The sequence below is a fragment of the Macrobrachium nipponense genome, chromosome 33 (genome assembly GCF_015104395.2).
Source record: "Macrobrachium nipponense isolate FS-2020 chromosome 33, ASM1510439v2, whole genome shotgun sequence".
NCBI lineage: Eukaryota > Metazoa > Arthropoda > Malacostraca > Decapoda > Palaemonidae > Macrobrachium > Macrobrachium nipponense.
This window is the reverse complement of record NC_087219.1, coordinates 27,001,148-27,028,646: the sequence shown is the minus strand read 5'-3', so window position 1 is coordinate 27,028,646 and position 27,499 is coordinate 27,001,148. Positions and strand designations below refer to the sequence as shown.

The 27,499-nt window shown below is 44.8% G+C and overlaps 2 protein-coding genes across 2 annotated transcripts; both read right to left on the bottom strand.

Moving 5' to 3' along the window:
• Positions 1–287: 287 nt before the first annotated feature.
• Positions 288–15,917, bottom strand: LOC135202802 (uncharacterized). The gene is made up of 3 exons (XM_064232262.1): positions 14,801–15,917; positions 14,291–14,679; positions 288–458 (listed from the first exon to the last, which is right to left on the bottom strand). The coding sequence occupies exons 1-3, from the start codon at positions 15,915–15,917 to the stop codon at positions 288–290; spliced, it is 1,677 nt and encodes a 558-aa protein (XP_064088332.1).
• A 25-nt stretch (positions 15,918–15,942) lies between these two features.
• Positions 15,943–18,213, bottom strand: LOC135202801 (uncharacterized). The gene is made up of 2 exons (XM_064232261.1): positions 17,252–18,213; positions 15,943–16,969 (listed from the first exon to the last, which is right to left on the bottom strand). The coding sequence occupies exons 1-2, from the start codon at positions 18,211–18,213 to the stop codon at positions 15,943–15,945; spliced, it is 1,989 nt and encodes a 662-aa protein (XP_064088331.1).
• Positions 18,214–27,499: the final 9,286 nt, after the last annotated feature.

Below are 27,499 nucleotides of genomic sequence, written 5' to 3'. Positions count from 1 at the left end.
GTTCTTCTTCTGCTGCTGCTGTGGGGGTGCCTTCTTCTGATAAACCACGTTCATGTCCGTCTCGTCAGGTTCCTCCACCACCGCCCTCTTGGCTGAAGGTGTTGCACCATATCTCAAGGCCCTGGCGGCCTCGTGGACCAGAATGTCCATAGGGAGTTTGTCTGCCTCAGTGATCTGTGCCCTCGTCCCAGGCGTCCTTGGGTGATGTCTCTCCCAGGAGCTGGTTGATGAGGTTGAGGACTCGGGTAGCCCTTACCAGAACGGGAGGGGAGTATGTCCCGACGAGTTTATTCTTCAGGTCCCTGTACGCTATCTGACCTATGTGTGTCCAACAACGGGGTGATGTGGGTGAAAACCTCCTCTGGAAGTGTCGTTATGATGTTGGCCTTGGCTCCCTCGTCCGTGATTCCTGCTACCCTGAAGTGGACGTTCACATGCAGGAACCATGATGCTGTATTCTGTTGTGAGAATGGTGGCAGTAATTGGCCAATTGATAGTCTCGCGGACATGAGTGTTGTGGAAGATCTGAGTGTCGTAAGAAGAACTGTGTACCATATACTTTGTCATCATAGCTGTCCATGGTGTCAGGTTCGTCAAAAGTCAAGACTAGACCCTGTGTGGTTTCGTTAATGACTTCTGAATGCAGTCGACGTATGTTGTTAAAGGAGAAAGCCAAACCGTTCGAAGATGCCAGAACACACCTGGAAAGGTGCACTGTAATAAGTCCTTCAGTGGTGTCGGTGTCAACCAAGGAAAGGAGATTTCAAACACTTAGACTTTGTGTTGCCATGAGATCCCATTAAAGGTCTCCTGAAGGTAAGTGGCCGTAGTGAGTCCGTTAATGGCAAGGTCAAAACCACTCTGTTTACCATCCAATCCGGGAAGTCACCAGTTGTGAGGACTTAGATTGACAGGTATCTGGGCACTGATGCTTTACTACCCGAGAGCAGGGTATATGACAGGTGTGGACAGACATGTAGTACCTGGATCAGGTCGATAGTAATCCACACTGAGGCTGACAATTTATTTGTTTACAGACATATAAATTATAATATGCGCAGACACAGTCTGTGTGTACACATGATATTTATATTGGCAGAAAGGCCAGAGAATTTAACATGGATTGCTATACATAGGATTTTAGCAAGTCATTGAAATGATAATAAAAACATTGAAAAGATGTCTTTACACACTTACTTGGCCATTTAACACCAGCTTGCTAGATTAGTTAGTTTAATTAGGTTATTATGATAACATTTATATTATTTTGCCTTCAAAGGGGGTCAAGGGGGCAAAGCCCACTGGCTACTTAACACAACACAACCTACTAAGTTATGTATTTAGGTTAGGTTAGTATGATAACCTTTATTTTAGGTTTCCTTTAAAGGTGGATCCAGGGGGCAAAGCCCCCAGGCAAGTAACATGGCGTACTAGGTAGGTTGGTCAGTATGATAACCTTTATTTTACGTGTCCTTTAAAGGGAGGTCTCCCGCTAGACTGACATGAAAAATTATGACAATCTAATAATTTTGAATATTTAGATATTAGTAACACAAATGTGAAGTATAAACATTGGGAACAAGATCTAATATATTTATAAAAATAACATTTTGTAAGGACGACATTCAGGCGAATGTTCGCTCTTCCATTGTAAAAATCTGTATATCCATATGTCCTCTCCTTTCTTCCTGGAACTAAAATGCAGAGTAATTTTTTGCCCTTTCTTTTGATGCATATATGTCAGGAATCCGCTCCCTCTATGTAATACTAATCATGTATTTTTGTCTGTGAAGAAACACATTCACAGCGGGGCCCTGTCCCTTTTTGTTTACGTTTGTTCTTGTGTGCGTGACAGACACTATGTTTTTGTCCACATACAGCCTTATGTACAGACACTGCGGAATAAAGCTAGTTTGCTCACTCTCCTCGTCTCACTCAGTCCTCACAATTGGTGACCCAGGAGTAGGTGACCCAAGCAGTTTTGACTTTGCCATTAAGGGACTAATTACCGCCACTAACCTTCAGAGAACCTTTAACAGACCCATACTACACACAGCCTAGGTTCTCTAGTACTCCTTAACGCCATTAGTGGACTCGCAACGGCATATCTTCACAGGAGTGTTTTGGCGTTCAGTCTTTCGGTTTGGCTCGCCATTCATGACTTCTTGTCAACCGTAAGTGTGAGACTGACAAAACAATACAGAGTTCAGCGCATTCACTCGACTCCTCTTTGTCCGCCTTGATCCACGAGATGATCCTTCTTCGCGTTTGAGCCCTCCTTGATGCCCATGCCCGCACCCCAGACAACTGCACCGTCGGAGCCTCACCTTGTCAAGCTGCCGCCCTTCTGCAATGAGGACGTCACAACATGGCTACAACGGGCAGAAATACAGTTCCGGATCCATGGCATCACCTGGGATAGCACCAAGGCGGACCTAATCGCCGGGACCCTCACAGTGGATACCTTCAAACACCTCGCCCTATGGATGCGCAGCCAACCAGGGAGCTCATCCAGGTCTTCTCCCTCACAGTTCCCCAGCGAGCTGCCCAAATTTACAACCTTGTGGTCAACACCATGACCACCTCGTATCTCAGACTGGACTGGCACAAGCTCCAGGACCTGGTCCTCCTGCTAGAGGTGGACCACCAAGGATGAAGGCAGGAGGTGAGCATCCTCCGTCAACTACTCCTCCTTTGCCAGCTTGCGCCCGAAGTCCGAAGCCAGATCCCTAATGCCAAGACCATGGAGATGGAAAGTCTGGTGCAGTGGGCTTTCGCGCTGTTTACCACCACCCAAGCTGCAAAACTCTCCTCTCCTCTGTTAGCCAACAGCCTACTGCAGGATCGCAGCAAAGCATGGAAGTTCGGCAGCAAAGCATGGAAGTGCAAATGCCTTTGGTCCTTCCGCCCTTCAAAAAACGATGGAGGCAGCGCCAAAAACAAGCCCCCATGGCAGCAACAGTAATGAAGTCCCAACCCAGGGGCTTCTACGTCCAGGACAGCATCTCCGGCCTCAGGATGCTGGTTGACACTGGTGCCATGCAGTCGGTGTTCCCTTCATCTGCAGAATATCGCAGCCGCGCCCCCAATGACTATCGCGTTCCTGGGCCAGACCTACACCTGGCCCTTAGTCCTCGCCGATCTACGGACCCCTCTCTTAGGGGCAGACTTCCTCGCCCACCACAGCTTCTTTCTGGACGTGGCCCCCCAGCACCCTCTCAATACCGAGACCTGCCTCTCCTGCCCACTCGCCAGAGGACCAAGGGCGCCAACCATCTGCTCCAATCCTTCCTCACCACAGATATGCCTCCCTTCTCCAAGAGTTTCCGGACATCTTCCAGCCTGAGCTTCGCCAGGTGGTTGGGGCCACGCCCAAGCACGGTGTCTTCCACCATATTGAGACTAAGGACCCCCCAACACACGTCAAGTTCCACTGCCTCCTGCCGAAGCTCCTCCAGGAAGCCAAGACCGCGTTCAAAGAAATGGAGAAGATGGAATCTATAAAAAGGCAGCGAGTGTGTGGGCGTCCCCCCTCCACATGGTGAAGAAGGCAGACTTCACGGCACCAAGATCGACTTATTAAAGTCGTATTTTCAAGTCCCCGTCTATCCCAATGACATTCCGAAGATGGTGATCGTCACATCCTTCGGATCCTTCGTGTTCGCCTTATCCACCTTTGGCCTGCGGAACGCTGGGGCCACCTTTCAATGTCTCATGGACGGCATCCTCAGTGTCTTACCCTTCTGCGTCTGTAGCGTGGATGATATTCTTATCTTTTCCAGATCGTTGGAAGAGCATCTGAACCATGTCCGGGCTGTCCTCGATTGCCTATAGGAGAACGGACTTGTCGTCCGTTTTGACAAATGCACCTTTGGCGCTGAGAAGTTGGATCTCCTCGGCCATGAAATTATAGCAGCAGCAGTTCATCCCATGGCATCAAAGGTGGCTGCAGTGGAAAGTTTCCGACACCAACAACCGCCAAGGCCCTCCAAGAATTCACCGGCATGGTGATTACCAAAGGTTCGTCTTGGATATCACCCGCACCATGTGCCCTTTGACCGAAGTCCTGAAGGGCAAACCTAAGAAGCTGACAAGGGGAGTAGACCAGCAGATCGCCTTCGCCCAAACCAAGTCTTCCCTCAGCAGGGCTACCACCCTGGCTTACCAGGACCCCGACGCACCCCTGATGCTCACCACTGATGCCAGCAACATCGCGTGCGGCGCCGTCCTGGAACAGGTGGTCAACAGAGTCCCCACACTGGTAGCCTTTTTCAGCAAGAAGCTCAAACCAGTCGAGACTCGTACAGCACATTCGACTGCGAGTGCCTTGCCGTCTACCAGGCCGTCTGGCACTTCAAATATCTTCTGCAGGGCATCTCTTTCACCATAAAGATGGACTACCAGCCACTGGTCCACGCCTTCGTCAAGGCGTGCGGAACCTGGTCCACAAGGAAGCAACATCATCTCACAGCCATCTCCGAGTTCGGGTGCTCCCTCCTGTACATCCCCGGTGGAAGAAATCCCATAGCTGACGCCCTCTCCAGGGTCAAAATCAACTCCCTTCACCTCGGTGTCAACTACAGAGACCTAGCGCATGAACAAGCCTCCGACCCCGAAGTACCAGCCTACTGAACTGCAATCACTGCCCTTCGGTGGGAGGAGATCCCCTTTGGCCCCTCCAGGACAATGCTCCTCTGCAGTACCAGCACAGGACGCCCGCGCCCCCTGATACCCGGCCCCCACAGGAAACAGGTGTTTGAAGTCATTCACGGGCTCTAGCATCTATAGCACCGCACGAAAACCAGGCTTGTGTGGCACGGCATCAGGAAGGACGCTCGGGAGTGGGCCAGAAACTGCATTGCATAGCATAGTAAGACAGGAAGGCAAACCGAATTGGGGATAGACTCTTTTCCCCAGCCCAGGCAAAGATTCGGACACATATACGTCAGGCCTCTTCCTCCATCTGACAGTGCCAGATACCTCCTAACAGTGATCGACCAGTCTACCGCCCTCCTGACCAGCTGGATCAGCTGCTTTGGAGTGCCTGATTACATCACAACGGGCTGAGGACCCGCCTTCACGTCAGAGCTCTGGTCTTCCCTGGTATGCCTGATGGGGACCAAGCACCACACCATGACGACCTACAATCCCACAGCCAAAGGCATGGTGGAAAGGGTCCACCGCTCCCTCAAGGCTTCCTTAATGGCACACTGTCAGGGCCGCGATTGGAAGGCACAGCTTCCTTGGGTCCTCCTCGGTCTCTGCACCACCCCAAGAGCCAACAGCGACCCTTTCCCAGCAGAGAAGGTGTACGGGAGGGACCCTGACAGTGTCAGGCGAATTCTTCCCCACCGACAGCGATGATCCTGATATTCCCATGGCCAGGTTGCGTGCAGCCGCCCAGAAGTTTGTTCCCTGCCAAGAGACGTACATAGACAGGAGGAAGTAGTTCCGCCCGTGAGCCCTGGACTCTGCAGGTTCGTCTTCTTGAGGAACGATGACGCCCACCTGCCCTTGACGAGGCCCTACTGGGGCCCGCACCGAGTCGTCTGTCGGGAGGAGAAGGCATTCCTCGTGTCAATCGGCGGCTGCAAGGACTGGGTCTTGATAGATCGCCTTAAGCCCGCTGTCATCCCCGACGAAGATGACTCCGCTGAAGGCCCTCGCAAAACCCAGACGCCGCTGGTTCCTGACAGTGCCCCTAAACATCGTCAAGGCAGACCAAGGAGAGCAGTCGAACTCCCCAGGCCCACTACCAGGGGCTGCATCCTGCTTTCCGGCCCTCAAGGCGACGATGACACACAAGACGCCCTTCAACCGAGGAATCATGAACCCAAGGACTCCTTCAGCTCCCCACAAGATTCCGTTAGTCCAACAATTCTACATAATCAATATTTTGGCGGGGGGTGGGGGGTGGGGGTATTTGTAAGGACGACATTCAGGTGAATGTTTGCCCTTTCTTTGCAAAAATCTGTATATCCATATGTCCTCTCTTTTCTTCCAGGATCTAAAATGTAGAGCATTTAACGCCCTTTCTTTTGATTAATATGTGTCGCAAATCCGTTCCCTCTAAGTAATATTATTCATGTATTTTCCTCTGTGAAGAAACACATTCACACCAGGGGCCCTGTCCCTTTTTGTTTATGTTTGTTTGTGCGTGCATGATGGAAACTTCGTTTCCGTCCGCATACCATCTTATGTACAGCTGCTCTGCGGAATAGTCTATACGGGATGCTCTACGAGCAAGAGCTTATGCTGGCACAAGGCCAGCTTAATCTTAAACAACAAGGAATAAAGTTAGTTTGCTCACTCTCCTCATCTTACTCAGTCCTCACAATTTCACAAAACAGATAATGATAACAACTATTCCTAATGATAATAACATTCCATTCGGTATTTCCTGATAGAGCAGGGGATTTCTACTTATTTCATAATTCCTGCTTAATGGTATATATATCTATGTCTGTATATATACATATGTATATGTCTATGTACATATATGAAAATTGGTATATTGCTTTAAAATACTACCTATTCCTTTAATTTCATATACTGTTTTGTGTCTATTACAAGATTTTGTGTTTTCATGTATTCACTCTGTTGTCCAGATTTGTGGTCTTATTGCCACATTTGTGTGAAATCTTCTTCACTGAATGACATCATTCACCCCACCTGTGGCGAAAAAGATGGACTTATAGTGGACTGTATTATATGCTTAACGTTGTTACTTGGTCAAAAACCGCTAAAAGCCTTACGTAACAACTCCACATAACTCCCTTTGCGGTTTCTAAATTACGGGGAGATATCTCTCAACCCAATTCATTATTAACGAGGATAACACACCAATATCGTTAATGAATAGTAGCACAATTAAGTACTTTCACTTACTGAGCAGTCCTTGTAGACACGAACTCAGATCATAAATCGCTACACGAGATACGACGAGAGGTACGTGCCTCTCTCTCTCTCTAAATGTTGCGAGTGCTCACGGGTTGATTTTCAGACCTTAGAGGACCGCTGTGTTATCTCGTTTCTAAAAGTTATTTGCATAACCTTAAAGTATGAACACATTAAAGGTTTATCAGACCAATTCATATTCACCATCCACAAAACTGAAACATAGGAAAAATGAAAAAAAATCGAGGGATATTGAAACGCATTTGATAAATGTAAAGTTAAAATTAATTTAATAACTAAAAATTAAACATTTCAAAGAGTAATAACATATAAGTGACAATGAAATTAATCACTCAAGGGGAATTGTAAATCAATGGCACTCCAATGAAACAAATTACGACAAAATTCAAAGAATCAGGGCAATCGCCCTTTCTAAATCCACACACATATCACTACACAACACTAGAAAACAGGTCACCTCAAAAGTTGAGCCAAGAAGCTGTCCGTTCCGTCCTGCATTCGTGTTTTGTTGGGGAAAACAGACAAGTTATTCAATTACCACGAATGTAGAACTGACGTACAAGGTTTTCATGAACATAAAAAACTTTTCAATAATTATCAAGTTCGTTGTCAAAAATAATTCCAAATATAATAGTGTGCAACTTCAACATTTTTATTAAATGTAGTGAATTAATTGGTGGTGTGTGTCAATACAGTTTTGGGCGATATCATGCCCATACAGTGTACTACGCACATACGCATACACACCCCTAGAGAGGCACGCAAAGGAGCGTTCAGAGGGGCGAACTACTACCCTTCTTTTCCTCTCCCGATCTTTTGACCTCTCCAAATGGCTTCTCTGGCGAGAGGCACAAACAAGACCCAATGACACCAACTCTTACCATACGTAATATGCGCAATACATTCACCAAGAACAATTTCATATATATAAAGACAAATGAATTATAACTAAAACAGTAATTATACTTCGTTACTAAAACGTCTACTGACGTTTATGTCATAAGACTTCGTCTTTGTGTAAAACCATCTTTTCGGTGCAAAGCGCACCACAGATACTACGTACTAGAACATAGCAAAATCAGATAAAATAATGTTAAGAGTGTCATTCTCGAATAGATGTGGTTCTTTCACCCTTATTATGTCATGCAATGTAGACGTACATATCTTTACAAAATATATGAGCATGCGAATATATTTGGTTTTCACATGAATACAAATACAGTAACATAGTTCCTGTCTGTCGATTACCTGACAGACGGCAATACGCAGTGAAAATCAATCAATAATTTCTAATGAGACAGACACTAATACTATAATAAAAGAAAAATAGCATGGAAACAATCGAATACATAAAAACATTAGAAAATAAAATCGTTGTGAGAGGAATTCCTCACACCCTCCCCCACCAAAAGATTCATAAGGCACATGTATAGTGTCCTTAAACGCTCCTTCTCGAATCAACTGTTTTCTTTGTTCGTCGGCCTTAGCAGCAGTTCTTCTCATGGGCCGATGATCAGACGTCACTTGTAGAGGCGGGGAACCTGTTGAGGTCATAGGGTCATCCTCCGCAACACTCTCTAGGCCGCCTCTCCATGGTGATCGGGGTGTTATGAGCTTTCATTCTAAATTATGATCCGTCAGATAATTTCTTACTTTGGGCTCTTCGCTGATATCTCTTAGAAACTTACTGGCTGCAATGAAGTTTGGCGCATTATCACTTATTAAAACTTTCGGAAGTCCGTGTCTTGCCGCGAATTGCCTAAAAACAGAGAGGAATTCTTGTGCATTCATGGATTTGCAACTACTCTTGACGTAGCGCATGTAAACAACAAGACATACGCCTTCTCGTTCTCAGCTTCATTTTCAGACACATTAATGTTTCCCGTATAGTCGACGCTAACACAGGTGTAAGGACAACGCTTATTCATAATTTTCTCTGTATATAATTCATCATTCGCGTTGTTCTTACTTCCCTCAGAGAGAGCGTTCAGCGGGCTTTCCGCCAGTGTATAAAGCTTGTATAACCATATATTGTTTACTTTTATATTTTGTATTTTATGTCTCTCAAGAAACACAAATCGGGTCTCGCTGACCCACTTTTACTCTCTCACGGGTCGGTGACCACATTTCCGTCCGCATGCTGTATATTTATATTTCCCTTGACTGTAATAAAAATCACTACACTTCTACCTGCCTCTTTGTCCACCTCTCACAACTGGTGACCTCCCGGTTTGGACGGTGACCCAAGCGGTTTTGGCTCAGCCATTAAGGGACTTACTACCGCCGCTCACCTTCAGAGATCTTTAACGGACTCACACGGCGCCTCAGTATAGATCTCTGAAAGCTCCTACCGTGGAAATAACCAACGCCTCTAATGGACTAAATACGGCATACCTGCCCAAGGTGTGTTCAGGCGTTTCCTCAAACAGTTTGGCCCGCCATTCACGACTCTGTCGACCGTTTCTGTGAGAGAGGACAATGGGCGCAGACAGTACCACGCGGGAAACCCAGGCCTCCCCCGCCCCAGCGACGGCCTCGGACACAGCGGCCGCTCGAGCTGTCAAATTGCCCCCCTTCACAACGGCTGACCCGTCTGCCTGGTTCTTCCGAGCTGAAGGGCAATTCCGGATCGCGGGGCTCACGAACAAAGTGCTGCAGGCTGACCTCGTCGCAGCGGCCCTCCCGACAGAGGTGTTCGACCAAATATCTAACTGGCTGACCGGTCGAGCACAAACTGGACTTGTCACGCTCGACGAGATAAAAGAAAGGCTCGTGACAGCCTATTCCGCGCCCATCGCTGAAAGGGCCGCCCGCGCCCTCGACCTAGTCGCGAACCCCATGCGGGGCGCCGACACCCAAGATGCCTGGGACACTGTGATGGGCCTCGTCCGTCTGCCCGAAATAGGCCTCGACGGAAAAAAGAAAGAGATCAGCCTGAGCTGCGAAACATTCCTGCGGCAACTAGAGCTGGACGTCCGAAAACAGCTGACCGACGCGTACACCCTAGAGGACGACGAACTACTAGAGAAGGCAAAGAAACTGACGTTGTCGAACAATGCCGCGAAGCTCGCCGCCCCCCGATCCTCCGTGTGCCTGGCCGCAGAGAAGGAAGAAGACGACGACGACCCAACGCAAGAGATCGGCGCCGTATCCCAAGGGAAGTCCTCCCACACGCAGCGAGGTGAAAACTCCTGGTGCCGCTTCCACCGGAGGTTCGGGAGATTCTCCTAGAGGTGCGAAAGCCCTTGCACCTTCCAGCAGTCAAAAAACGGCAACGGCAAACAAAACCAAGGCCGCCCGTGGCAACGGCCTCGTCGGAACCACACACCGTAGGGTTCTACGTCCGCGATGCGATCTCCGGCCGGAGGATGTTGGTGGACACGGAGGCGATGCACTCGATATTCCCGCCATCAGGAAAAGACCGTAGCCGCGAGCCCGACAAAACAACCGCCCTCGTCGCCACAAACGGGACCCCCATCCGTTCCTACGGCACGAAGCCCCTCGAGATATCCATCTTGGGGCGAAACTACGTCTGGGAATTCACAATCGCGGACGTCAGGATCCCGCTACTGGGGGCAGATTTCCTGGCGCAGAACGGCCTCCTGGTGGACGTGGGCCGCAAACGCCTCCTCGACACGGGGACATGCCTTTCCCTTCCACTGGCAGCAGGCCCGGGCGCCCCTACAATTTGTACCATCGCCCCCCACAAATACGGCAAACTCCTGCAGGAGTTCCTTGAAGTCTTCAAGCCGGAACTTTGTCAGGCGGCAGGGACGCCGCCCAAGCACGGGATATTCCACCACATAACCACCACAGGCCCCCCGACACACACGAAGTTCCGACGACTCCCTCCAGGCCGCCTCCAGGAGGCGAAGCAGGCGTTCTCGGAGATGGAACGAATGGGCATCTGCAAGAAAGCGTCGAGCCCTTGGGCGTCGCCCCTGCACATGGTACAGAAACCTGACAGCACCTGGAGGCCCTGCGGAGACTACAGGAGACTCAACCTCGCTACAATCCCCGACCAATACCCCTTGCCAAACATGCAGGACTTGACAGGGGCCCTCCATGGGGCGAAGGTCTTCACAAAAATGGACCTCTTAAAATCCTATTTCCAGGTTCCAGTGCACCCCGAGGATGTCCCCAAGACTGCCATCATCACGCCTTTTGGCTCCTTCGTCTTCCATTACTCAACCTTCGGCCTGAGGAACACAGGGGCCACCTTCCAGCGCCTGATGGACAGCATCCTGGGGGACCTGCCCTTCTGCGTCTGCTACGTCGACGATATCTTAAATTTTTTCCAGGTCCTTGGAGGAGCACCTACATCACGTCCGAGCGGTCCTGAAGCGCCTGCAGGAAAACGGGCTGGTCGTCCGTTTCGACAAATGCACCTTCGGCGCCGAGAAGGGGGACTTCCTCGGGCACGAGATCTCCGCGGCGGGCGTGCGCCCCATGGCCTCGAAGGTAGGCGAGGTGCAGAAGTTCCCAACACCAACCACGGTCAAGTCCCTGCAGGAGTTCATCGGAATGGTCAACTACTACTGCCGATTCATCCCCGCCGCCGCCCGCACCATGTCTCCTCTAACACAGGTCCTGAAGGGGAAACCAAAGGCCCTAACGTGGGAGGCCGAACAAGAGAGGGCTTTCAACGAGACGAAGAAGGCCCTCGCCAGAGCGGCGACATTATGCCACCAAGACCCTGCGGCACCTTTACGCCTCACCACCGACGCCAGCAACGTCGCCTGCGCGGCTGTCCTCGAGCAGATGGTCCAGGGCGAGCCCCAGCCACTCGCCTTCTACAGCAAAAAACTGTCAGCCGCCGAGAAGAGGTACAGCACGTTCGACCGCGAACTCCTGGCGGTGTACTAAGCAGTGCGCCATTTCCGCTACCTCCTCGAGGGCTCCCCCTTCACGATCAGGACAGACCACCTCCCTTTGGTACACGCCTTCACCAAGGCGGGCGACGCTTGGTCAGCGAGACAGCAGAGGCACCTGGCAGCCATCGCGGAGTTCGGTTGCACCATCCAGTACGTGCCTGGCGAAAAGAACCCCGTGGCAGACGCCCTATCGAGGATAGAAATCAACGCCGTGCATTTCGGGGTCAACTACGAAGACCTCGCCCGGGAACAGGCCACCGACCCGGAGACCGCCGCATACCGCACTGCTATCACCGCCCTCAAGTGGGAAGACGTCCCCTTCGGACCCGCAGGCACGACGCTCCTCTGCGACATCAGCACGGGCCGCCCGCGCCCACTGATCCCAGCCTCCCGAAGCCGTGTTCGACGTCATACACGGACTCTCGCACCCCTCGGGCCGGACGACGATGTGCCTCCTGACGGTGAAGTTCGTCTGGCATGGAATTCGGAAGGACTCCCTCGAGTGGGCCAGGACCTGCGTGCCTTGCCAAACTAGCAAAATCAGTCGGCACACAGAATCAGGCGTGGGGGAATTTCCGCAGCCGAAACGAAGATTCGGTAACATCCACATAGACGTCGTTGGCCCCCTGCCCCCGTCGGAAGGCGCCAGATACCTCCTGACGGTAATCAATCGCTCCACCAGATGGCCCGAGGCAACGCCGATGTCGGAGGCGACCACGAAAGCATGTGCCGAAGCACTCCTCGCCAGCTGGGTCAGTCGATTCGGAGTGCCAGACGAAATCACGACAGACCACGGACCAGTTTTCCTGTCGGAGTTGTGGACTGCCCTGGCCTGCCTAATGGGAACGTCGCTACACGCCACCACCGCCTACAACCCAGCAGCTAACGGCATGGTGGAGAGAGTCCACCGTTCGATCAAGGCTTCCCTGATGGCACGCTGCACCGACGAAAATTGGAAGAGCCAACTACCGTGGGTCCTTTTCGGTCTCAGGACTGCCCCGCGGGCGAAAGGCGAGGCATCACCCGCGGAAAAGGTATACGGGGAGCCATTAACAGTCCCTGGCGAGTTCTTCCCGACCAATGCCGACGACGCTGACGTCTCCATCACCAGGCTTCGGGAATCCGCCGGGAAGTTCATGCCCTGCGTCAAAACCTTCTCCGACAGAACCAAACGTTTCCTCCCGAAGGCCCTATCATCGTGCAAGCACGTCTTTGTCAGGGACGACGCCCGCCGCCCGCCTCTAACGAGACCCTACCGCGGTCCCTTCCGCTTCCTACGACGCACTGACAAGGCATATCTCTTATCCATCAACGGTCGCGAGGACTGGGTCACAATTGATCGTCTGAAACCAGCCTTCATCATGGACGAGGACCTCGCAGACGCGGATTCCACAGAGCGCCTCAATCTTCCTCGGAAAAAAGCGACTCCTTCGATTGCCAAACCTCCCGGCCGTAGCCGCGGCCGCCCTCGGAAGACAGTCGAACCCCCCGAGGATCACCTCAGGGGATGCATCCCGTCCCCGGAAACTCCTGAGGATCTACCACAGCAACTGATATCGCGCACCCGAGGGCGCCTCCGCCGCCCAGCTCGCTTCCGCGAGTGACTACCTGAAGTACAAAGAAGTCACCCAACAATTATACCTAATTATTGTCTTAGGGGGGAGCATTTGTAAGGACAACGCTTATTCATAATTTTCTCTGTATATAATTCATCATTCGCGTTGTTCTTACTTCCCTCCGAGAGAGCGTTCAGCGGGCTTTCCGCCAGTGTATAAAGCTTGTATAACCATATATTGTGTACTTTTATATTTTGTATTTTATGTCTCTCAAGAAACACAAATCGGGTCTCGCCGACCCACTTTTACTCTCTCACGGGTCGGTGACCACATTTCCGTCCGCATGCTGTATATTTATATTTCCCTTGACTAATAAAAATCAGTACACTTCTACCTGCCTCTTTGTCCACCTCTCACACAGGAAAAAGGGACTTGATGCTTAACTCGTTCGGGTGGTAACGGGGGAAATCCAGGCAGACTTAGAGGTTGATTTTGTGCTTTCTTACACAATAAGCACTCTTTCAGGATCTTCTTAACGGACTGTCTCATTTTTCCAGCCCAAAACTGTTGTCTCAATATAACCACAAGTGGATTCGTGTTGCAGTGCAACTTAAGTATGTGATAATGAGACACTATAAGTTGCCATAAGGGGTGTCGGCTTCCGACGTATACTGGATGCTTAGCGAATTCTGGCAATTCTGCATTATGAAGTCTTCCTTGGCACCGAATGACACCACTTTCATCAACATAAAGTCCTAATTGTCTGATAAGATTCCTTAACTCAGAGGGAACACTAGAACTGGTTTGTAACCCCTTAGTCAACGCATAATATAGCGTTGGAAAAGCTTGACGCTGCATGATTCTGATTAAAACAAGTAAATTATTACTTTCCCTGAATTTATCAGGAAATATTCTTCTCCCAAACAAGATCAATCTACCTACAATCCTTAATGCGTGTTTCAATGAGGAGAACTCAGAACATTTAAATACAAGTACATCATCAGGGTTTTTCAAAACTGGTTCTACAATAATTTCATTTACATTAACAGACTCTATGTAAACTACATCCTCTTGTTCTGGAAACTTATTTTTGTCAATAATCCAGTTTGGGCCATGAAACCACAAACCTGACTTACTCAAAAGAGACATTGAAATACCTCGTGTAACTAAATCAGCCGGATTATCCTCGCTCTTGACATATAACAACCTGATGTTATGACTGGACTTCAAGTCCTTGATTTCCTTTACTCTGTTGATTACAAACACTTCTTTAGATCTTTCATAAAATACCCAACTCAAAGCTACTTGGGAGTCACTCCAAACAGTACAATCTGAAAATTTATCCCCAAAAATCTCTAGCAAATGAACAGCTAGGCGCATGCCTATAGTCAAAGCAAGTAATTCTTGACGGGGGATAGTGAGTGGGGGGGCTCGGAGCTACTCGAGACTTACTAATTAGCAAGTGACTTGTGTGCTTACTGCTAACAACATACGCACAGGCTCCATAAGCCACATGAGAGGCATCAACAAATACATGTAAGCTACAAGTTCCTTCATTAAAACAAGATCTAGGGACTTTGATCTCCTCAATAGAACTGAGTTGGTTTAACAATTCATCGAACTCTTTCTTTAAATCCATCATCAGTTCGTCATCCCAGTCAGTTTTCAGTCCCCACAATTTCTTCACAAATAGTTTTCCCTTGATTGTTACGGGCGTTAATATTCCCAAAGGATCAAAGATGGTTGAAAGGAGAGACACAACCTTTCTCTTAGTCAAAGTACAAACATTTCCTAGATTATTCAAATATGTAACAATCTGAGAAGGCATCTCTACACTCAATGAGTCATTACAGGTATCCCACAAGAGACCGAGTAGTTTTACTGCATTCAAGTTGACAGTATCTGGGCTATGTTTATCATTAAATGAACTCAAATTGCTAGCCCATTCTCCCAAAGGCATATTAGCTTCCAACATAATTTGGTTTACCTTATTACTCTCGAGTTCTAAATCTTCACATTTCTCATAAGTTTTCATAAAGTTTTCCACATAAAAGGACTTCTTGACTGAACTGGCAATGGGATCTGAATGGTTCTGCAAATGATACTGTATTGTCTGATTCAGCAGAAAAGGTGAACAAGTTGCTCCAAACAATAAAACCTTAAATCTAAAATTCTTGACATGCTTAAAATCTCTATCAGCAAACCATAAGAATCTTGTGAAATCTCTGTGATTTTCATTCATTCCTATTCTAAGGAAAGCTTTACTTATGTCTGCTACTACAACATATTTGTTCTGACGAAATTTCAGCAGCATATCTGTCAATTTCGTCGCCAGATTAGGTCCCACATTTAAACAATCATTGAGGGACTTTGCATGGTGTGACTCCTTACTACTTGCATTGAAAACTATCCTAAATGGAGTCGTAGCAGATTCCTTAAAAACTGGGTGGTGAGGTAAATAATGATTAATGCCACCAACTGGATCAAAGGAGTTATCTTCTAACTTTACCTCCTCAATAAATCCTAACTTAACATACTCATCTAAAACAGAGTGATATTGATCAAACATGACTGGTTTAAACTAAAAGGTTCTCTTAAGACTTAAGTGAATATAATTGACCTAAGGCTTTTCTATAACCCGTAGGGGGTCTGGCATCGCTCTTAAATGGCAAATCAATCGTATATTTGTTATCAGTCTTTACAATAGTCTCATTGAAATGTTCGATCGCTGCTTGGTCGTTATAGGATCGCGCATCCTTCCCAATGCCGATCGTATCTAATGACCACAGTCTAGAAATATCCTCACCATCAAGAGGATTTATAGAAGCAGTGACTCTCGAGCAAACTATACTCTGTGTATTTATTACAGATCTTACATTTTCATCATCACTGATAACATTACAAGCCCAATTGGGTATAGGACCAAAAATAACAGCACCGGCAGTGCTACCAAGCAAACATACATCATCATATTTATCGTGACAATACACAAATGCATTATAATAATCAGCACCAATAATCAAACCTATATCACTGAGGGTATCTGATTCAATATTCTTATCTGCCAGTTTAACACCTCGTTCTTGCAATCGTAGATACACGTTGTGTAGACCAGGTGTGTGTATGGAAGTGTTAACATGATTACAAACAACTTCATTTAATTTGATACGTTTAGTACCTGCTCGAACTATTACTCTTACTACATCAAACATTTTAGTTTCAACATTATCTCCAAACGGAATTAATGTAAGTTCCACTTGTTTTATGGGCACTAAGTTCAATTTCTCAACAACATCTGGGTTAATGAACGTTCTTTGAGATCCGCTGACTAAAAATGCTCGAACCGGGATCCGATTCCCATCATTACTCAATAGAAGGGTGGCTGTCGGTAATGCTGTCGGTCGAAGAGATGCTACATTTTTCACAGTTACTTGATTACTGTTAACATTATTCTGAGAATTACTCTGATTACTCGTGGCCACAGATTTCTGACTAGTACTGAAACTAGGCTGCGATTGAGCAGTTTCTATAGGCTTATTATCAACTCTACTACGACCTGATTTGGTGCTAGAAGGTTGCCGAGACGAATTTACATTGACGCTCGTAGCATTAGGTAATAGTCTAGCACATAAGAATGTATGATGTTTACCATTACAGTTAAAACAATGTGCCTTACTCTTACTGTTACATTCAAATAAACGATGACCCTTTCGTAAACAACCAAAGCATAATTGTAATTCATTGATACGAGCTCTTCTAGTCTCTAAAGTATTGTATTTCGTGCAGACCTTACCGCTGTGTTCGCCTTGACAAAAACAACATGAAAAAGTTATTTTCTTAGGGGTATTTCTAACATTAGTTCTGAAAGCACTACTAGGCGAATTAGCTTGACGCTCGTTTTACGAACTTGTGTTACGATCCTTGCCACTCTTAACTGGGTTGGACGGTGATGGCGTGGGGTTATGCATATTACTTCTACCTAAACGCTCAATTAATTTCTCAATGCCCTTTCTCAATTGATCTACACTAAGTTCACAAGTATTATATGTCTGATACAAGGCTTGCAATGTTTCCTTTGATAAACACCGCTTGATAATTGCTTTCTCATTAGAGTCGCCGCTCATAATACCTGGTAAAGCGTCTAACTGATGAACGATGCTATTCCATTTCATAAGGAAATCCATCAATTGCTCTGCATCATGCTCAGGGTGCGGTAAACTTAACAGCCGATTTCTTAAGTTCTCTTCTAATTTCCCAACGTTGGAAAAACGAGTTTTCAGTAAGCTTATTGCTGCAGTATAATTAGCTGGAGTTATAGCTAAACCCTCAACGGTTTCGCGTGCTTTACCCTTAAGATAACTATTCAGCATAGTAAACTTGATGACATCATTCATGTCCTGCCTATCATGAATAACTGCTTTAAAAACAGTCCAAAAAGGATACCACTGCTCAATTTTGCCATCAAAAGTAGGTATCGTAATTTGAGGCAACTTAGGTTGTGGAATACTAGGGGTAGCAGGTACCGCAGGTGTCGGATTAACAGGTATGGGCGCGGGCGGTGGGGCGGGCGCGGGTGTGGGTACTGCTAACCGATCGGTGAGTTTGGAGATTTTATTGTCTGCGCTAGAGAGGTAACCGTTAGTCCTCGTTATAGCATTTACTAATTCTCGACCATTAATCTCCTTATAATATTCAGAAGCGGCTGTCTGTAGTGAATCAGCTGCTTTCTGAAGGGACCCTAAACGCAGCTTAATTACTGCTGTAGACAACTGTTCAACACGTTTTACCTCATTCAAACGCCGTTCGATTTCACTTATAGCAGCCTCATACAAAATGAGTGCATTACTACAATTGTCTGCATCCATGGTGAAAATTTTAAGGCAAAATCACCTTACAAAACATACAAACTTGACAATAACAATTACAATATAAATCTCAATAATATCGAAGTAACAACACTTCCTCGAAAAACACTGATACACAGAAAAATATTCAAGTTAACAATCTGTGTTTTACAAAAATAATACTGGTCAATACCGTATTACAAAACTCTTATTCAAAAATCAAATTGCAATGAGACGGAAGAATACACATCGTCTCGTTATATCTCAATACTTATATGTGAACCACATCTACCTTCAAAAAAGGAGAATACCACTCACCTAGTTGTCGACCATTTATCTTAGGTTGTCGTGTGTGTGGTTGTTCAAAAAACTATGTGCCAGCATAAAATGAATCTAACTGAGGGAAAGGGGTTGTAAACAATCCAACAACAAACGATGGTGATATAGAATGATCTGATTCCAAGTTACAAAGGTCCAAAATAATGTGTTCAGTATCCAGATTAACCAATTCGGAAGTGTTTAAACATCCGGTTCGAAGGACCAAGAAGGGAGAGAAGCTGTGGCGAAAAAGATGGACTTAAAGTGGACTGTATTATATGCTTAACGTTGTTACTTTGTCAAAAACCGCTAAAAGCCTTACGTAACAACTCCACATAACTCCCTTTGCGGTTTCTTAATTACGGGGAGATATCTCTCAACCCAATTCATTATTAACGAGGATAACACACCAATATCGTTAATGAATAGTAGCACAATTAAGTACTTTCACTTACTGAGCAGTCCTTGTAGACATGAACTCAGATCATAAATCGCTACACGAGATACGACGAGAGGTACGTGCCTCTCTCTCTCTCTAAATGTTGCGAGTGCTCACGGGTTGATTTTCAGACCTTAGAGGACCGCTGTGTTATCTCGTTTCTAAAACTTATTTGCATAACCTTAAAGTATGAACACATTAAAGGTTTATCAGACCAATTCATATTCATCATCCACAAAACTGAAACATAGGAAAAATGAAAAAAAATCGAGGGATATTGAAACGCATTTGATAAATGTAAAGTTAAAATTAATTTAATAACTAAAAATTAAACATTTCAAAGAGTAATAACATATAAGTGACAATGAAATTAATCACTCAAGGGGAATTGTAAATCAATGGCACTCCAATGAAACAAATTACGACAAAATTCAAAGAATCAGGGCAATCGCCCTTTCTAAATCCACACACATATCACTACACAACACTAGAAAACAGGTCACCTCAAAAGTTGAGCCAAGAAGCTGTCCGTTCCGTCCTGCATTCGGGTTTTGTTGGGGAAAACAGACAAGTTATTCAATTACCACGAATGTAGAACTGACGTACAAGGTTCTCATGAACATAAAAAACTTTTCAATAATTATCAAGTTCGTTGTCAAAAATAATTCCAAATATAATAGTGTGCAACTTCAACATTTTTATTAAATGTAGTGAATTAATTGGTGGTGTGTGTCAATACAGTTTTGGGCGATATCATGCCCATACAGTGTACTACGCACATACGCATACACACCCCTAGAGAGGCACGCAAAGGAGCGTTCAGAGGGGCGAACTACTACCCTTCTTTTCCTCTCCCGATCTTTTGACCTCTCCAAATGGCTTCTCTGGCGAGAGGCACAAACAAGACCCAATGACACCAACTCTTACCATACGTAATATGCGCAATACATTCACCAAGAACAATTTCATATATATAAAGACAAATGAATTATAACTAAAACAGTAATTATACTTCGTTACTAAAACGTCTACTGACGTTTATGTCAAAAGACTTCGTCTTTGTGTAAAACCATCTTTTCGGTGCAAAGCGCACCACAGATACTACGTACTAGAACATAGCAAAATCAGATAAAATAATGTTAAGAGTGTCATTCTCGAATAGATGTGGTTCTTTCACCCTTATTATGTCATGCAATGTAGACGTACATATCTTTACAAAATATATGAGCATGCGAATATATTTGGTTTTCACACGAATACAAATACAGTAACATAGTTCCTGTCTGTCGATTACCTGACAGACGGCAATACGCAGTGAAAATCAATCAATAATTTCTAATGAGACAGACACTAATACTATAATAAAAGAAAAATAGCATGGAAACAATCGAATACATAAAAACATTAGAAAATAAAATCGTTGTGAGAGGAATTCCTCACACCACCCCCATTCTTTCAACCAATCACAAGCTGGTTACCCATCCAGTCCAGCTTGTATATACTAATTGTGTATTTGATTACCCATCCAGTCCAGCTATACTGTATATACTAAATGTGAAATTTATGTGAGTTATCTAAGAGTTTCTGTTCATTCAGCATCCAGGTCAGTGTTTCCAAGTAATTGCTCCACACCTACTTTTACCTTGGAAATTGATTTTTCATAGTGTAGTAGTGGTCTTTGTGGGTGAACTGTTATTTACGCATGCCCAGGACTCTACCTAACAGCAGCCCCAATTTCCAACTTGTATCTTCTCTCGTACTTTGCATGTGAAAACACCCGTCCTTCCCTCAGCCACTCCCCTCTGTGGAACATATGGCCCCCTAATGGTTTGCATATCCATCGAAGAGTACCAGAATACAAACATGGCCATTTTTTGTTTGTGTTCTCTCCCACCCAAAATCCATATTCCCAAAGGCCCCATTGTTGTTGGGTAGAGATAGGAGGTAAATAACAGTTGGCCAACAAAAGATAAGTGCTGCTCCATCAAAAGCGCTAAAACTAGGAAAAATAAATTTCCACTAAAATTAGGGACGGATCTAATACTTAAAAATTCCATTACAAATTTTGAGAGTGAAAGGAATTCCTATTCAACGCCGTCAATCAACGTTATCCAGGGGTCAGTTGCCTGATGCGCCTTCTCCACTGCCTTCTATATACCTCCCTAAGTATAATTTTATTGATGGAAATTACAAATTATTCATATATTCGTAATTTGTTTTTAATTATGGAATTGGATCATGCCTTATTAAATAAGGCAATTCAGAATTATTGTTCATACACGAATATAAAAACCTTAGTCAACGATTCAACAGCTGTGCGCGACCGAATAACAAATCTTTATTCATATCGAAAATTCACAGGATATTATAGTATTTTACCAAAAATATTTGGATTACAGAAAAAATCCCGACATAAACATTATCTTATACCTAAATAAATACATTGATAAAATTGTTTTTAAGCGATAAATTTAGGTAAAAATACACTCAATACGAACTGTTGATAGATACAATTAGTTAACAATTGCAGCGTGTATATAGCATATAGTTTCTTTGGTAATTTTTTGGAAGACTCCAGCTACCCGTTTTTGTATGGAAAACAATTTTTTTTCTGGTAGTTTTCTTGTTGTTTTGTAGTGTTCTGATGTTATTATCTTCTGCAATTGTATAGTTTTCCCGTTACCACTGAAGGGGTTCCCTCTAATGGTACGAACCATGGTTTCCAGCGAGGAAAACAGAAAACGGGTGTTGCACGGAAGGAAATAACAGAAAACGAGTGATTTGCGTTAGATAATAACGGGCAGAACCCTATAAAACAACAAGAAAACTACCAGAAAAATGGTTCTTCCATGGACAAATGGTAATGATAACAAGGCACTAAAAACAACGTGATGTATGGGTGTTTAATGGTTACATATTACCTATGGACGAGGGTGGGATGGCAGTACTTGTTCTAAGGATCTAAGCAATAAATCTGCATGGACTGTAAGTTATTAGAGAGCCACATATTTTAGAAGGGATTCGCTAAGGAAATCTATTATAAAAGAAACCAAACTAACCTATCATACCATTACCTAATCTAGCTGGTCGTGTTACCTGACCCGTACCCCCATAGTTGGCCATGCTATAGCACTGGGTCCAGGCTGGGAGGTACGATCCAAGGGAGGATAGAGTTTACCAGCAGAGACGAAGCAGCTGTTGATGATCCACTACTGACATAACAAACACATAGTGGTAGAAATACTGCCAGTAATATTCTTTTTAAGCGCCGGACCTAAGGACATAGGGCTTAATGTCCCTCCACAAGACCTCGATATTCTGTATGCGAATTTGTGTATCGTTTGGATTAACAAAAGCCTCGCTATGGTTTACGGTCAGGTGCCGATATCCAAGTTCACCAAGTCTCTTGTATGACGCCCACTCGTCACTAAGTATAATGCTCCCCGGCCTTTTATACTTAAGAAAAAGTGGGATATGGTAGCGGCGTCTCAACGGGGATTTTCGATTAGAGGCACTATAAAAAAACTTTGAAACTCGTTCTATCCCACCAAAGACCCACACTCCACGGACCTCCCTGCCTAATCCGTATTTGGACTTTCCAAATTTTGATTCGCTGATCTCAATGAATACGTCTTGACCTCCAATTGGCGGCTGATTTTCCACAAAATGTTCGGTCACCTCCAATTGACAGTCGTTTCAACCTTGAGATTCAAATTTTGGAAAATTTGATCATGAAAAACTACTTCCTCAACCACGCATTTACAAAAAGTACCACTTTCCAAGGGTTTTAGGCCTCCGGATTTTGGCGTTACACTGCCAATAATGTCTCTCTGCATGTAAAACACATTGTTTTCCACACTTTGGACAAGTTACTTCCTTAGGAAGGACCCTGTGATCTCTAAAAAATTGCAGAGCATGGCCCCTCAGATGTGCAATCCCGCAAAACTCACATTTCACTCTTGCCTTGGAGCTCAATTTTGCCACATCTTTCATCTTTTTCTGATAATTTGTTTTCATTGCCGCTACTTCTTCCAGTGGCAACGCCGATTCCTCCTCCCTCTCAATGCCCACCTCGTTGAACTCTCTTTGCTCCCCTGTTTGTGTGGGGTCCCTGCATTCCCATACTGCTTCCTCGAATGCCTCGCACTGCCATGATTGCACTCACAGAATTGTACTTGTCAAAGTTTTCTAAAATATTCTGTTTTAACTTTCGATTCCATATGCCACTCACAATTTTACCTGCCAGCACATATTCACATAAATCCTAACTGCAATTAGGGCATGCAAACGCACACTCAAGGGCCACTTGCTGACACCTGTGGATGTATTCCTTACCGTTTCTTCTTCTCTCTGTCTTCCTGTTTAGAACTTATCCCACACAACTGCTCTGTTCGCTGTATTTGTGGTTATATTTCTCAGGGCATCAAAGCGTCCTCTACCCCTAATTCATTCCAAGTGTCTGAAGAGAATTGGGCATCTATTGCACTTTGCAGTTTGTCTTCGCATAGTATCCTGATATTTATTACTGCCTTGTCATGGGAAAATTTGCTGAGTCTTACCCAATCTTCCGTAGATCGCTTCCAGTGCCTCAAATCCTCCGCTGACATCACATACATGCAATTTTTTGGGGAAATATGCTTGCTATTCGCCCTGCCAAGTGCTGAATTATTCCCACCTGTTTGTATGACCATACCTAATGCCTGAACTAATGCATTTAGATCCACTGTTGCGCCATCGCCGATGCTGCTTCTGGCGTCTCTGGGTCTTATTAATCTAGGGGTGCTCTTTAGTGATCTTCTACAAAATCCTGACATTCTGCGTAGGTAATACTCCGTCACTGCGCCATATAGGATACTCAATGGGCAGGGTAAGTAAGAGGCACTATTCCCGTGTTGATGGTTTATTACAGAGGCGTCTTAACCCTAAGGCAAGTACAGGGCAACTGGCGTTCACACCAAACCAAAGTCTTGGTGCGAAGGAGTTAGGTAATGCGAAGCTAACCATAGACATAACAACACTCAGTTCATTACATAGTATTACTGATACCAGTAACATGATACATACTTATCCTACAGTATATATACATATATGTCTATGTATGTATAATATGAAAATTGGTGGCCCTCTCATGACATTTGTTGGGATCCGCTACTGCTTTAAAATGCCATTCCTTTATTTTCATACATATACTGTTTTGTGTCTATTACAAGATTTTGTGTTTTCATGTATTCACTCTGTTGCCCAGATTTGTGGTCTTATTGCCACATTTTTGTGAAGTCTTCTTCCCTGAATGACGTCATTCACCCCACCCCCATTCTTTCAACCAATCACAAGCCTGATTACCCACTCAGTCCAGCTATATTGAATATACTAATTTTGTATTTTGTCAGTTAACTAAGAGTTTCTGCTCATTCAGCATCGTGCTCTTTTCATCGGTGAAGTAGCTGCATTTCCCTGTTAATTGTGATAACAGGTCTGCTAATTATTGTGATTTCAGTTTATATTATTGCAGCGATTACAGCATATTCATTGTAGAATTATACCGTCATTACGGAACTTTAATCTAAAACACTGTGTTTTTGCCTCTCGAGATGCGGCAATGAATGTAGGCTGTGTTTAGTGTTTAAGGTAAGTGCTTCACCCCTAGCTTTCACCTTGGAAATTTATTTTTCATACAGTTTAATTCTTTTGGTGTAGTAGTGGTCTTTGTTGGTGAATGTTATTCAAGCATGCCCAGGACTCTACCTAACGGCAACCCCAATTTCCAACTCGTATCTTCTCACATGCTTTGTATGTGAAAGCACCCGTCCTTCCCCCAGCTGCTCCCCTTCGTGGAACATATGGCTCCCTGATGGTTTGCATATCCGTCGAAGAGTACCAGAATACAAACATGGCCACTTTTGTTTGTGTTCTCTCCCACCCAAAACCCAAATTCCCAAAGGCCCCCATCATTGTTGGGTAGATATATGAGGTAAATAACAGTTGGCCAACAAAAGATAACTGCGGCTTATTCATCAAGTGCTAAAACTAGGAAAAACAAATTTCCACTAAAAGTAGGGACGGATCTAATACTAAAAATACCATTACGAATTTTGAGAGTGAAAGTTATTCCTATTCAATGCCATCAATCAATGTTACCCATGGGTCAGTTGCCTTATGCGCCTTCTCCACTGCCTTCTATCCAAGTTTAAAACAGATCAGTTTATAGACCTCCTTACATAAAATTATATTGATGTGAATTAGGAATTATTCCTAAATTCGTAATTGGCCTTTAGATAGAGTACTAGATTATGCCTTATTAGATAAGGCAATTCAGAATTATTGTTCATACACGAATATAAAAACCTTGGTCGATGGCTCAACAGCTGTGCGCGACCGAATAACAAATCTTTATTCATATAGAAAACTCACAGAATATTATAGTATTTTACCACAAATACATGGATTACAGAAAAAATCCCGACATAAACATCATCTTATACCTAAATAAATACATTGATAAAATTGTTTTTAAGCAATAAATTGAAGTAGAAATACACTCAATACGAACTGTTGAGATACAATTAGTTAACAATTGCAGCGTGTATATAGCATATAGTTTCTTTGGTAATTTTTTGGAAGACTCCAGCTACCCGTTTTTGCATGGAAAACAATTTTTTCTGGTAGTTTTCTTGTTGTTTTGTAGTGTTCTGATGTTATTATCTTCTGCAATTGTATAGTTTTCCCGTTACCACTGAAGGGGTTCCCTCTAATGGTACGAGCCATGGTTTCCAGCGAGGAAAACAGAAAACGGGGTGATGCACGGAAGGAAATAACAGAAAACGAGTGATTTGCGTTAGATAATAACAGGCAGAACCCTATAAAACAACAAGAAAACTACCAGAAAAAATGGTTCTTCCATGCACAAATGGTAATGATAACAAGGCACTAAAAACAACCTACAATACCAAAATAACGTGATATATGGGTGTTTAATGGTTACAATTTTGCCATATTACCTATGGACGAGGGTGGGATGGCAGTACTTGTTCTAATCAATAACTCTGCATGGACTGTAAATTATTAGAGAGCCACATATTTTAGAAGGGATTCGCTAAGGAAATCTATTATAAAAGAAACCAAACTAACCTAACATACCATAACCTAATCTAGCTGGTCGTGTTACCTGACCCGTACCCCCATAGTTGGCCGTGCTATAGCACTGGGTCCAGGCTGGGAGGTACGAACAAGGGAGGATAGAGTTTACCAGCAGAGACGAAGCAGCTGTTGATGATTCGCTACTGACATAACAAACACATAATGGTAGAAATACTGCCCGTAATATTCTTTTTAAGCGCCGGACCTAAGGACATAGGACTTAATGTCCCTCCACAAGACCTCGATATTCTGCATGCGAATTTGTGTATCGTTTGGATTAACAAAAGCCTCGCTATGGTTTACGGTCAGGTGCCGATATCCAAGTTCACCAAGTCTCTTGTGTGACGCCCACTCGTCACTAAGTATAATGCTCCCCGGCCTTTTATACTTAAGAAAAAGTGGGATATGGTAGCGGCGTCTCAACGGGGATTTTCGATTAGAGGCCCCATAAAAAAACTTTGAAACTCGTTCTATCCCACCAAAGACCCACACTCCACGGACCTCCCTGCCTCATCCGTATTTGGACTTTCCAAATTTTGATTCGTTGATCTCAATGAATACGTCTTGACCTCCAATTGGCGGCTGATTTTCCACAAAATGTTCGGTCACCTCCAATTGACAGTCGTTTCAACCTTGAGATTCAAATTTTGGAAAATTTGATCATGAGAAAACTACTTCCTCAACCACGCATTTACAAAAAGTACCACTTTCCAAGGGTTTTAGGCCTCCGGATTTTGGCGTTACACTGCCAATAATGTCTCTCTGCATGTAAAACACATTGTTTTCCACACTTTGGACACGTTACTTCCTTAGGAAGGACCCTGTGATCTCTAAAAAATTGCAGATGTGCAATCCCGCAAAACTCACATTTCCCTCTTGCCTTGGAGCTCAATTTTGCCACATCTTTCATCTTTTTCTGATAATTTGTTTTCATTGCCGCTACTTCTTCCAGTGGCAACGCCGATTCCTCCTCCCTCTCAATGCCCACCTCGTTGAACTCTCTTTGCTCCCCTGTTTGTGTGGGGTCCCCGCATTCCCGTACTGCTTCCTCGAATGCCTCGCACTGCCATGATTACACTCACAGAATTGTACTTGTCAAAGTTTTCTAAAATATCCTGTTTTAACTTTCGATTCCATATGCCACTCACAATTTTACCTGCCAGCACATCTTCACATAAATCCTAACTGCAATTAGGGCATGCAAACGCACACTCAAGGGCCTCCTGCTGACACCTGTGGATGTATTCCTTACCGTTTCTTCTTCTCTCTGTCTTCCTGTTTAGAACTTATCCCACACAACTGCTCTGTTCGCTGTATTTGTGGTTATATTTCTCAGGGCATCAAAGCGTCCTCTACCCCTAATTCATTCCAAGTGTCTGAAGAGAATTGGGCATCTATTGCACTTTGCAGTTT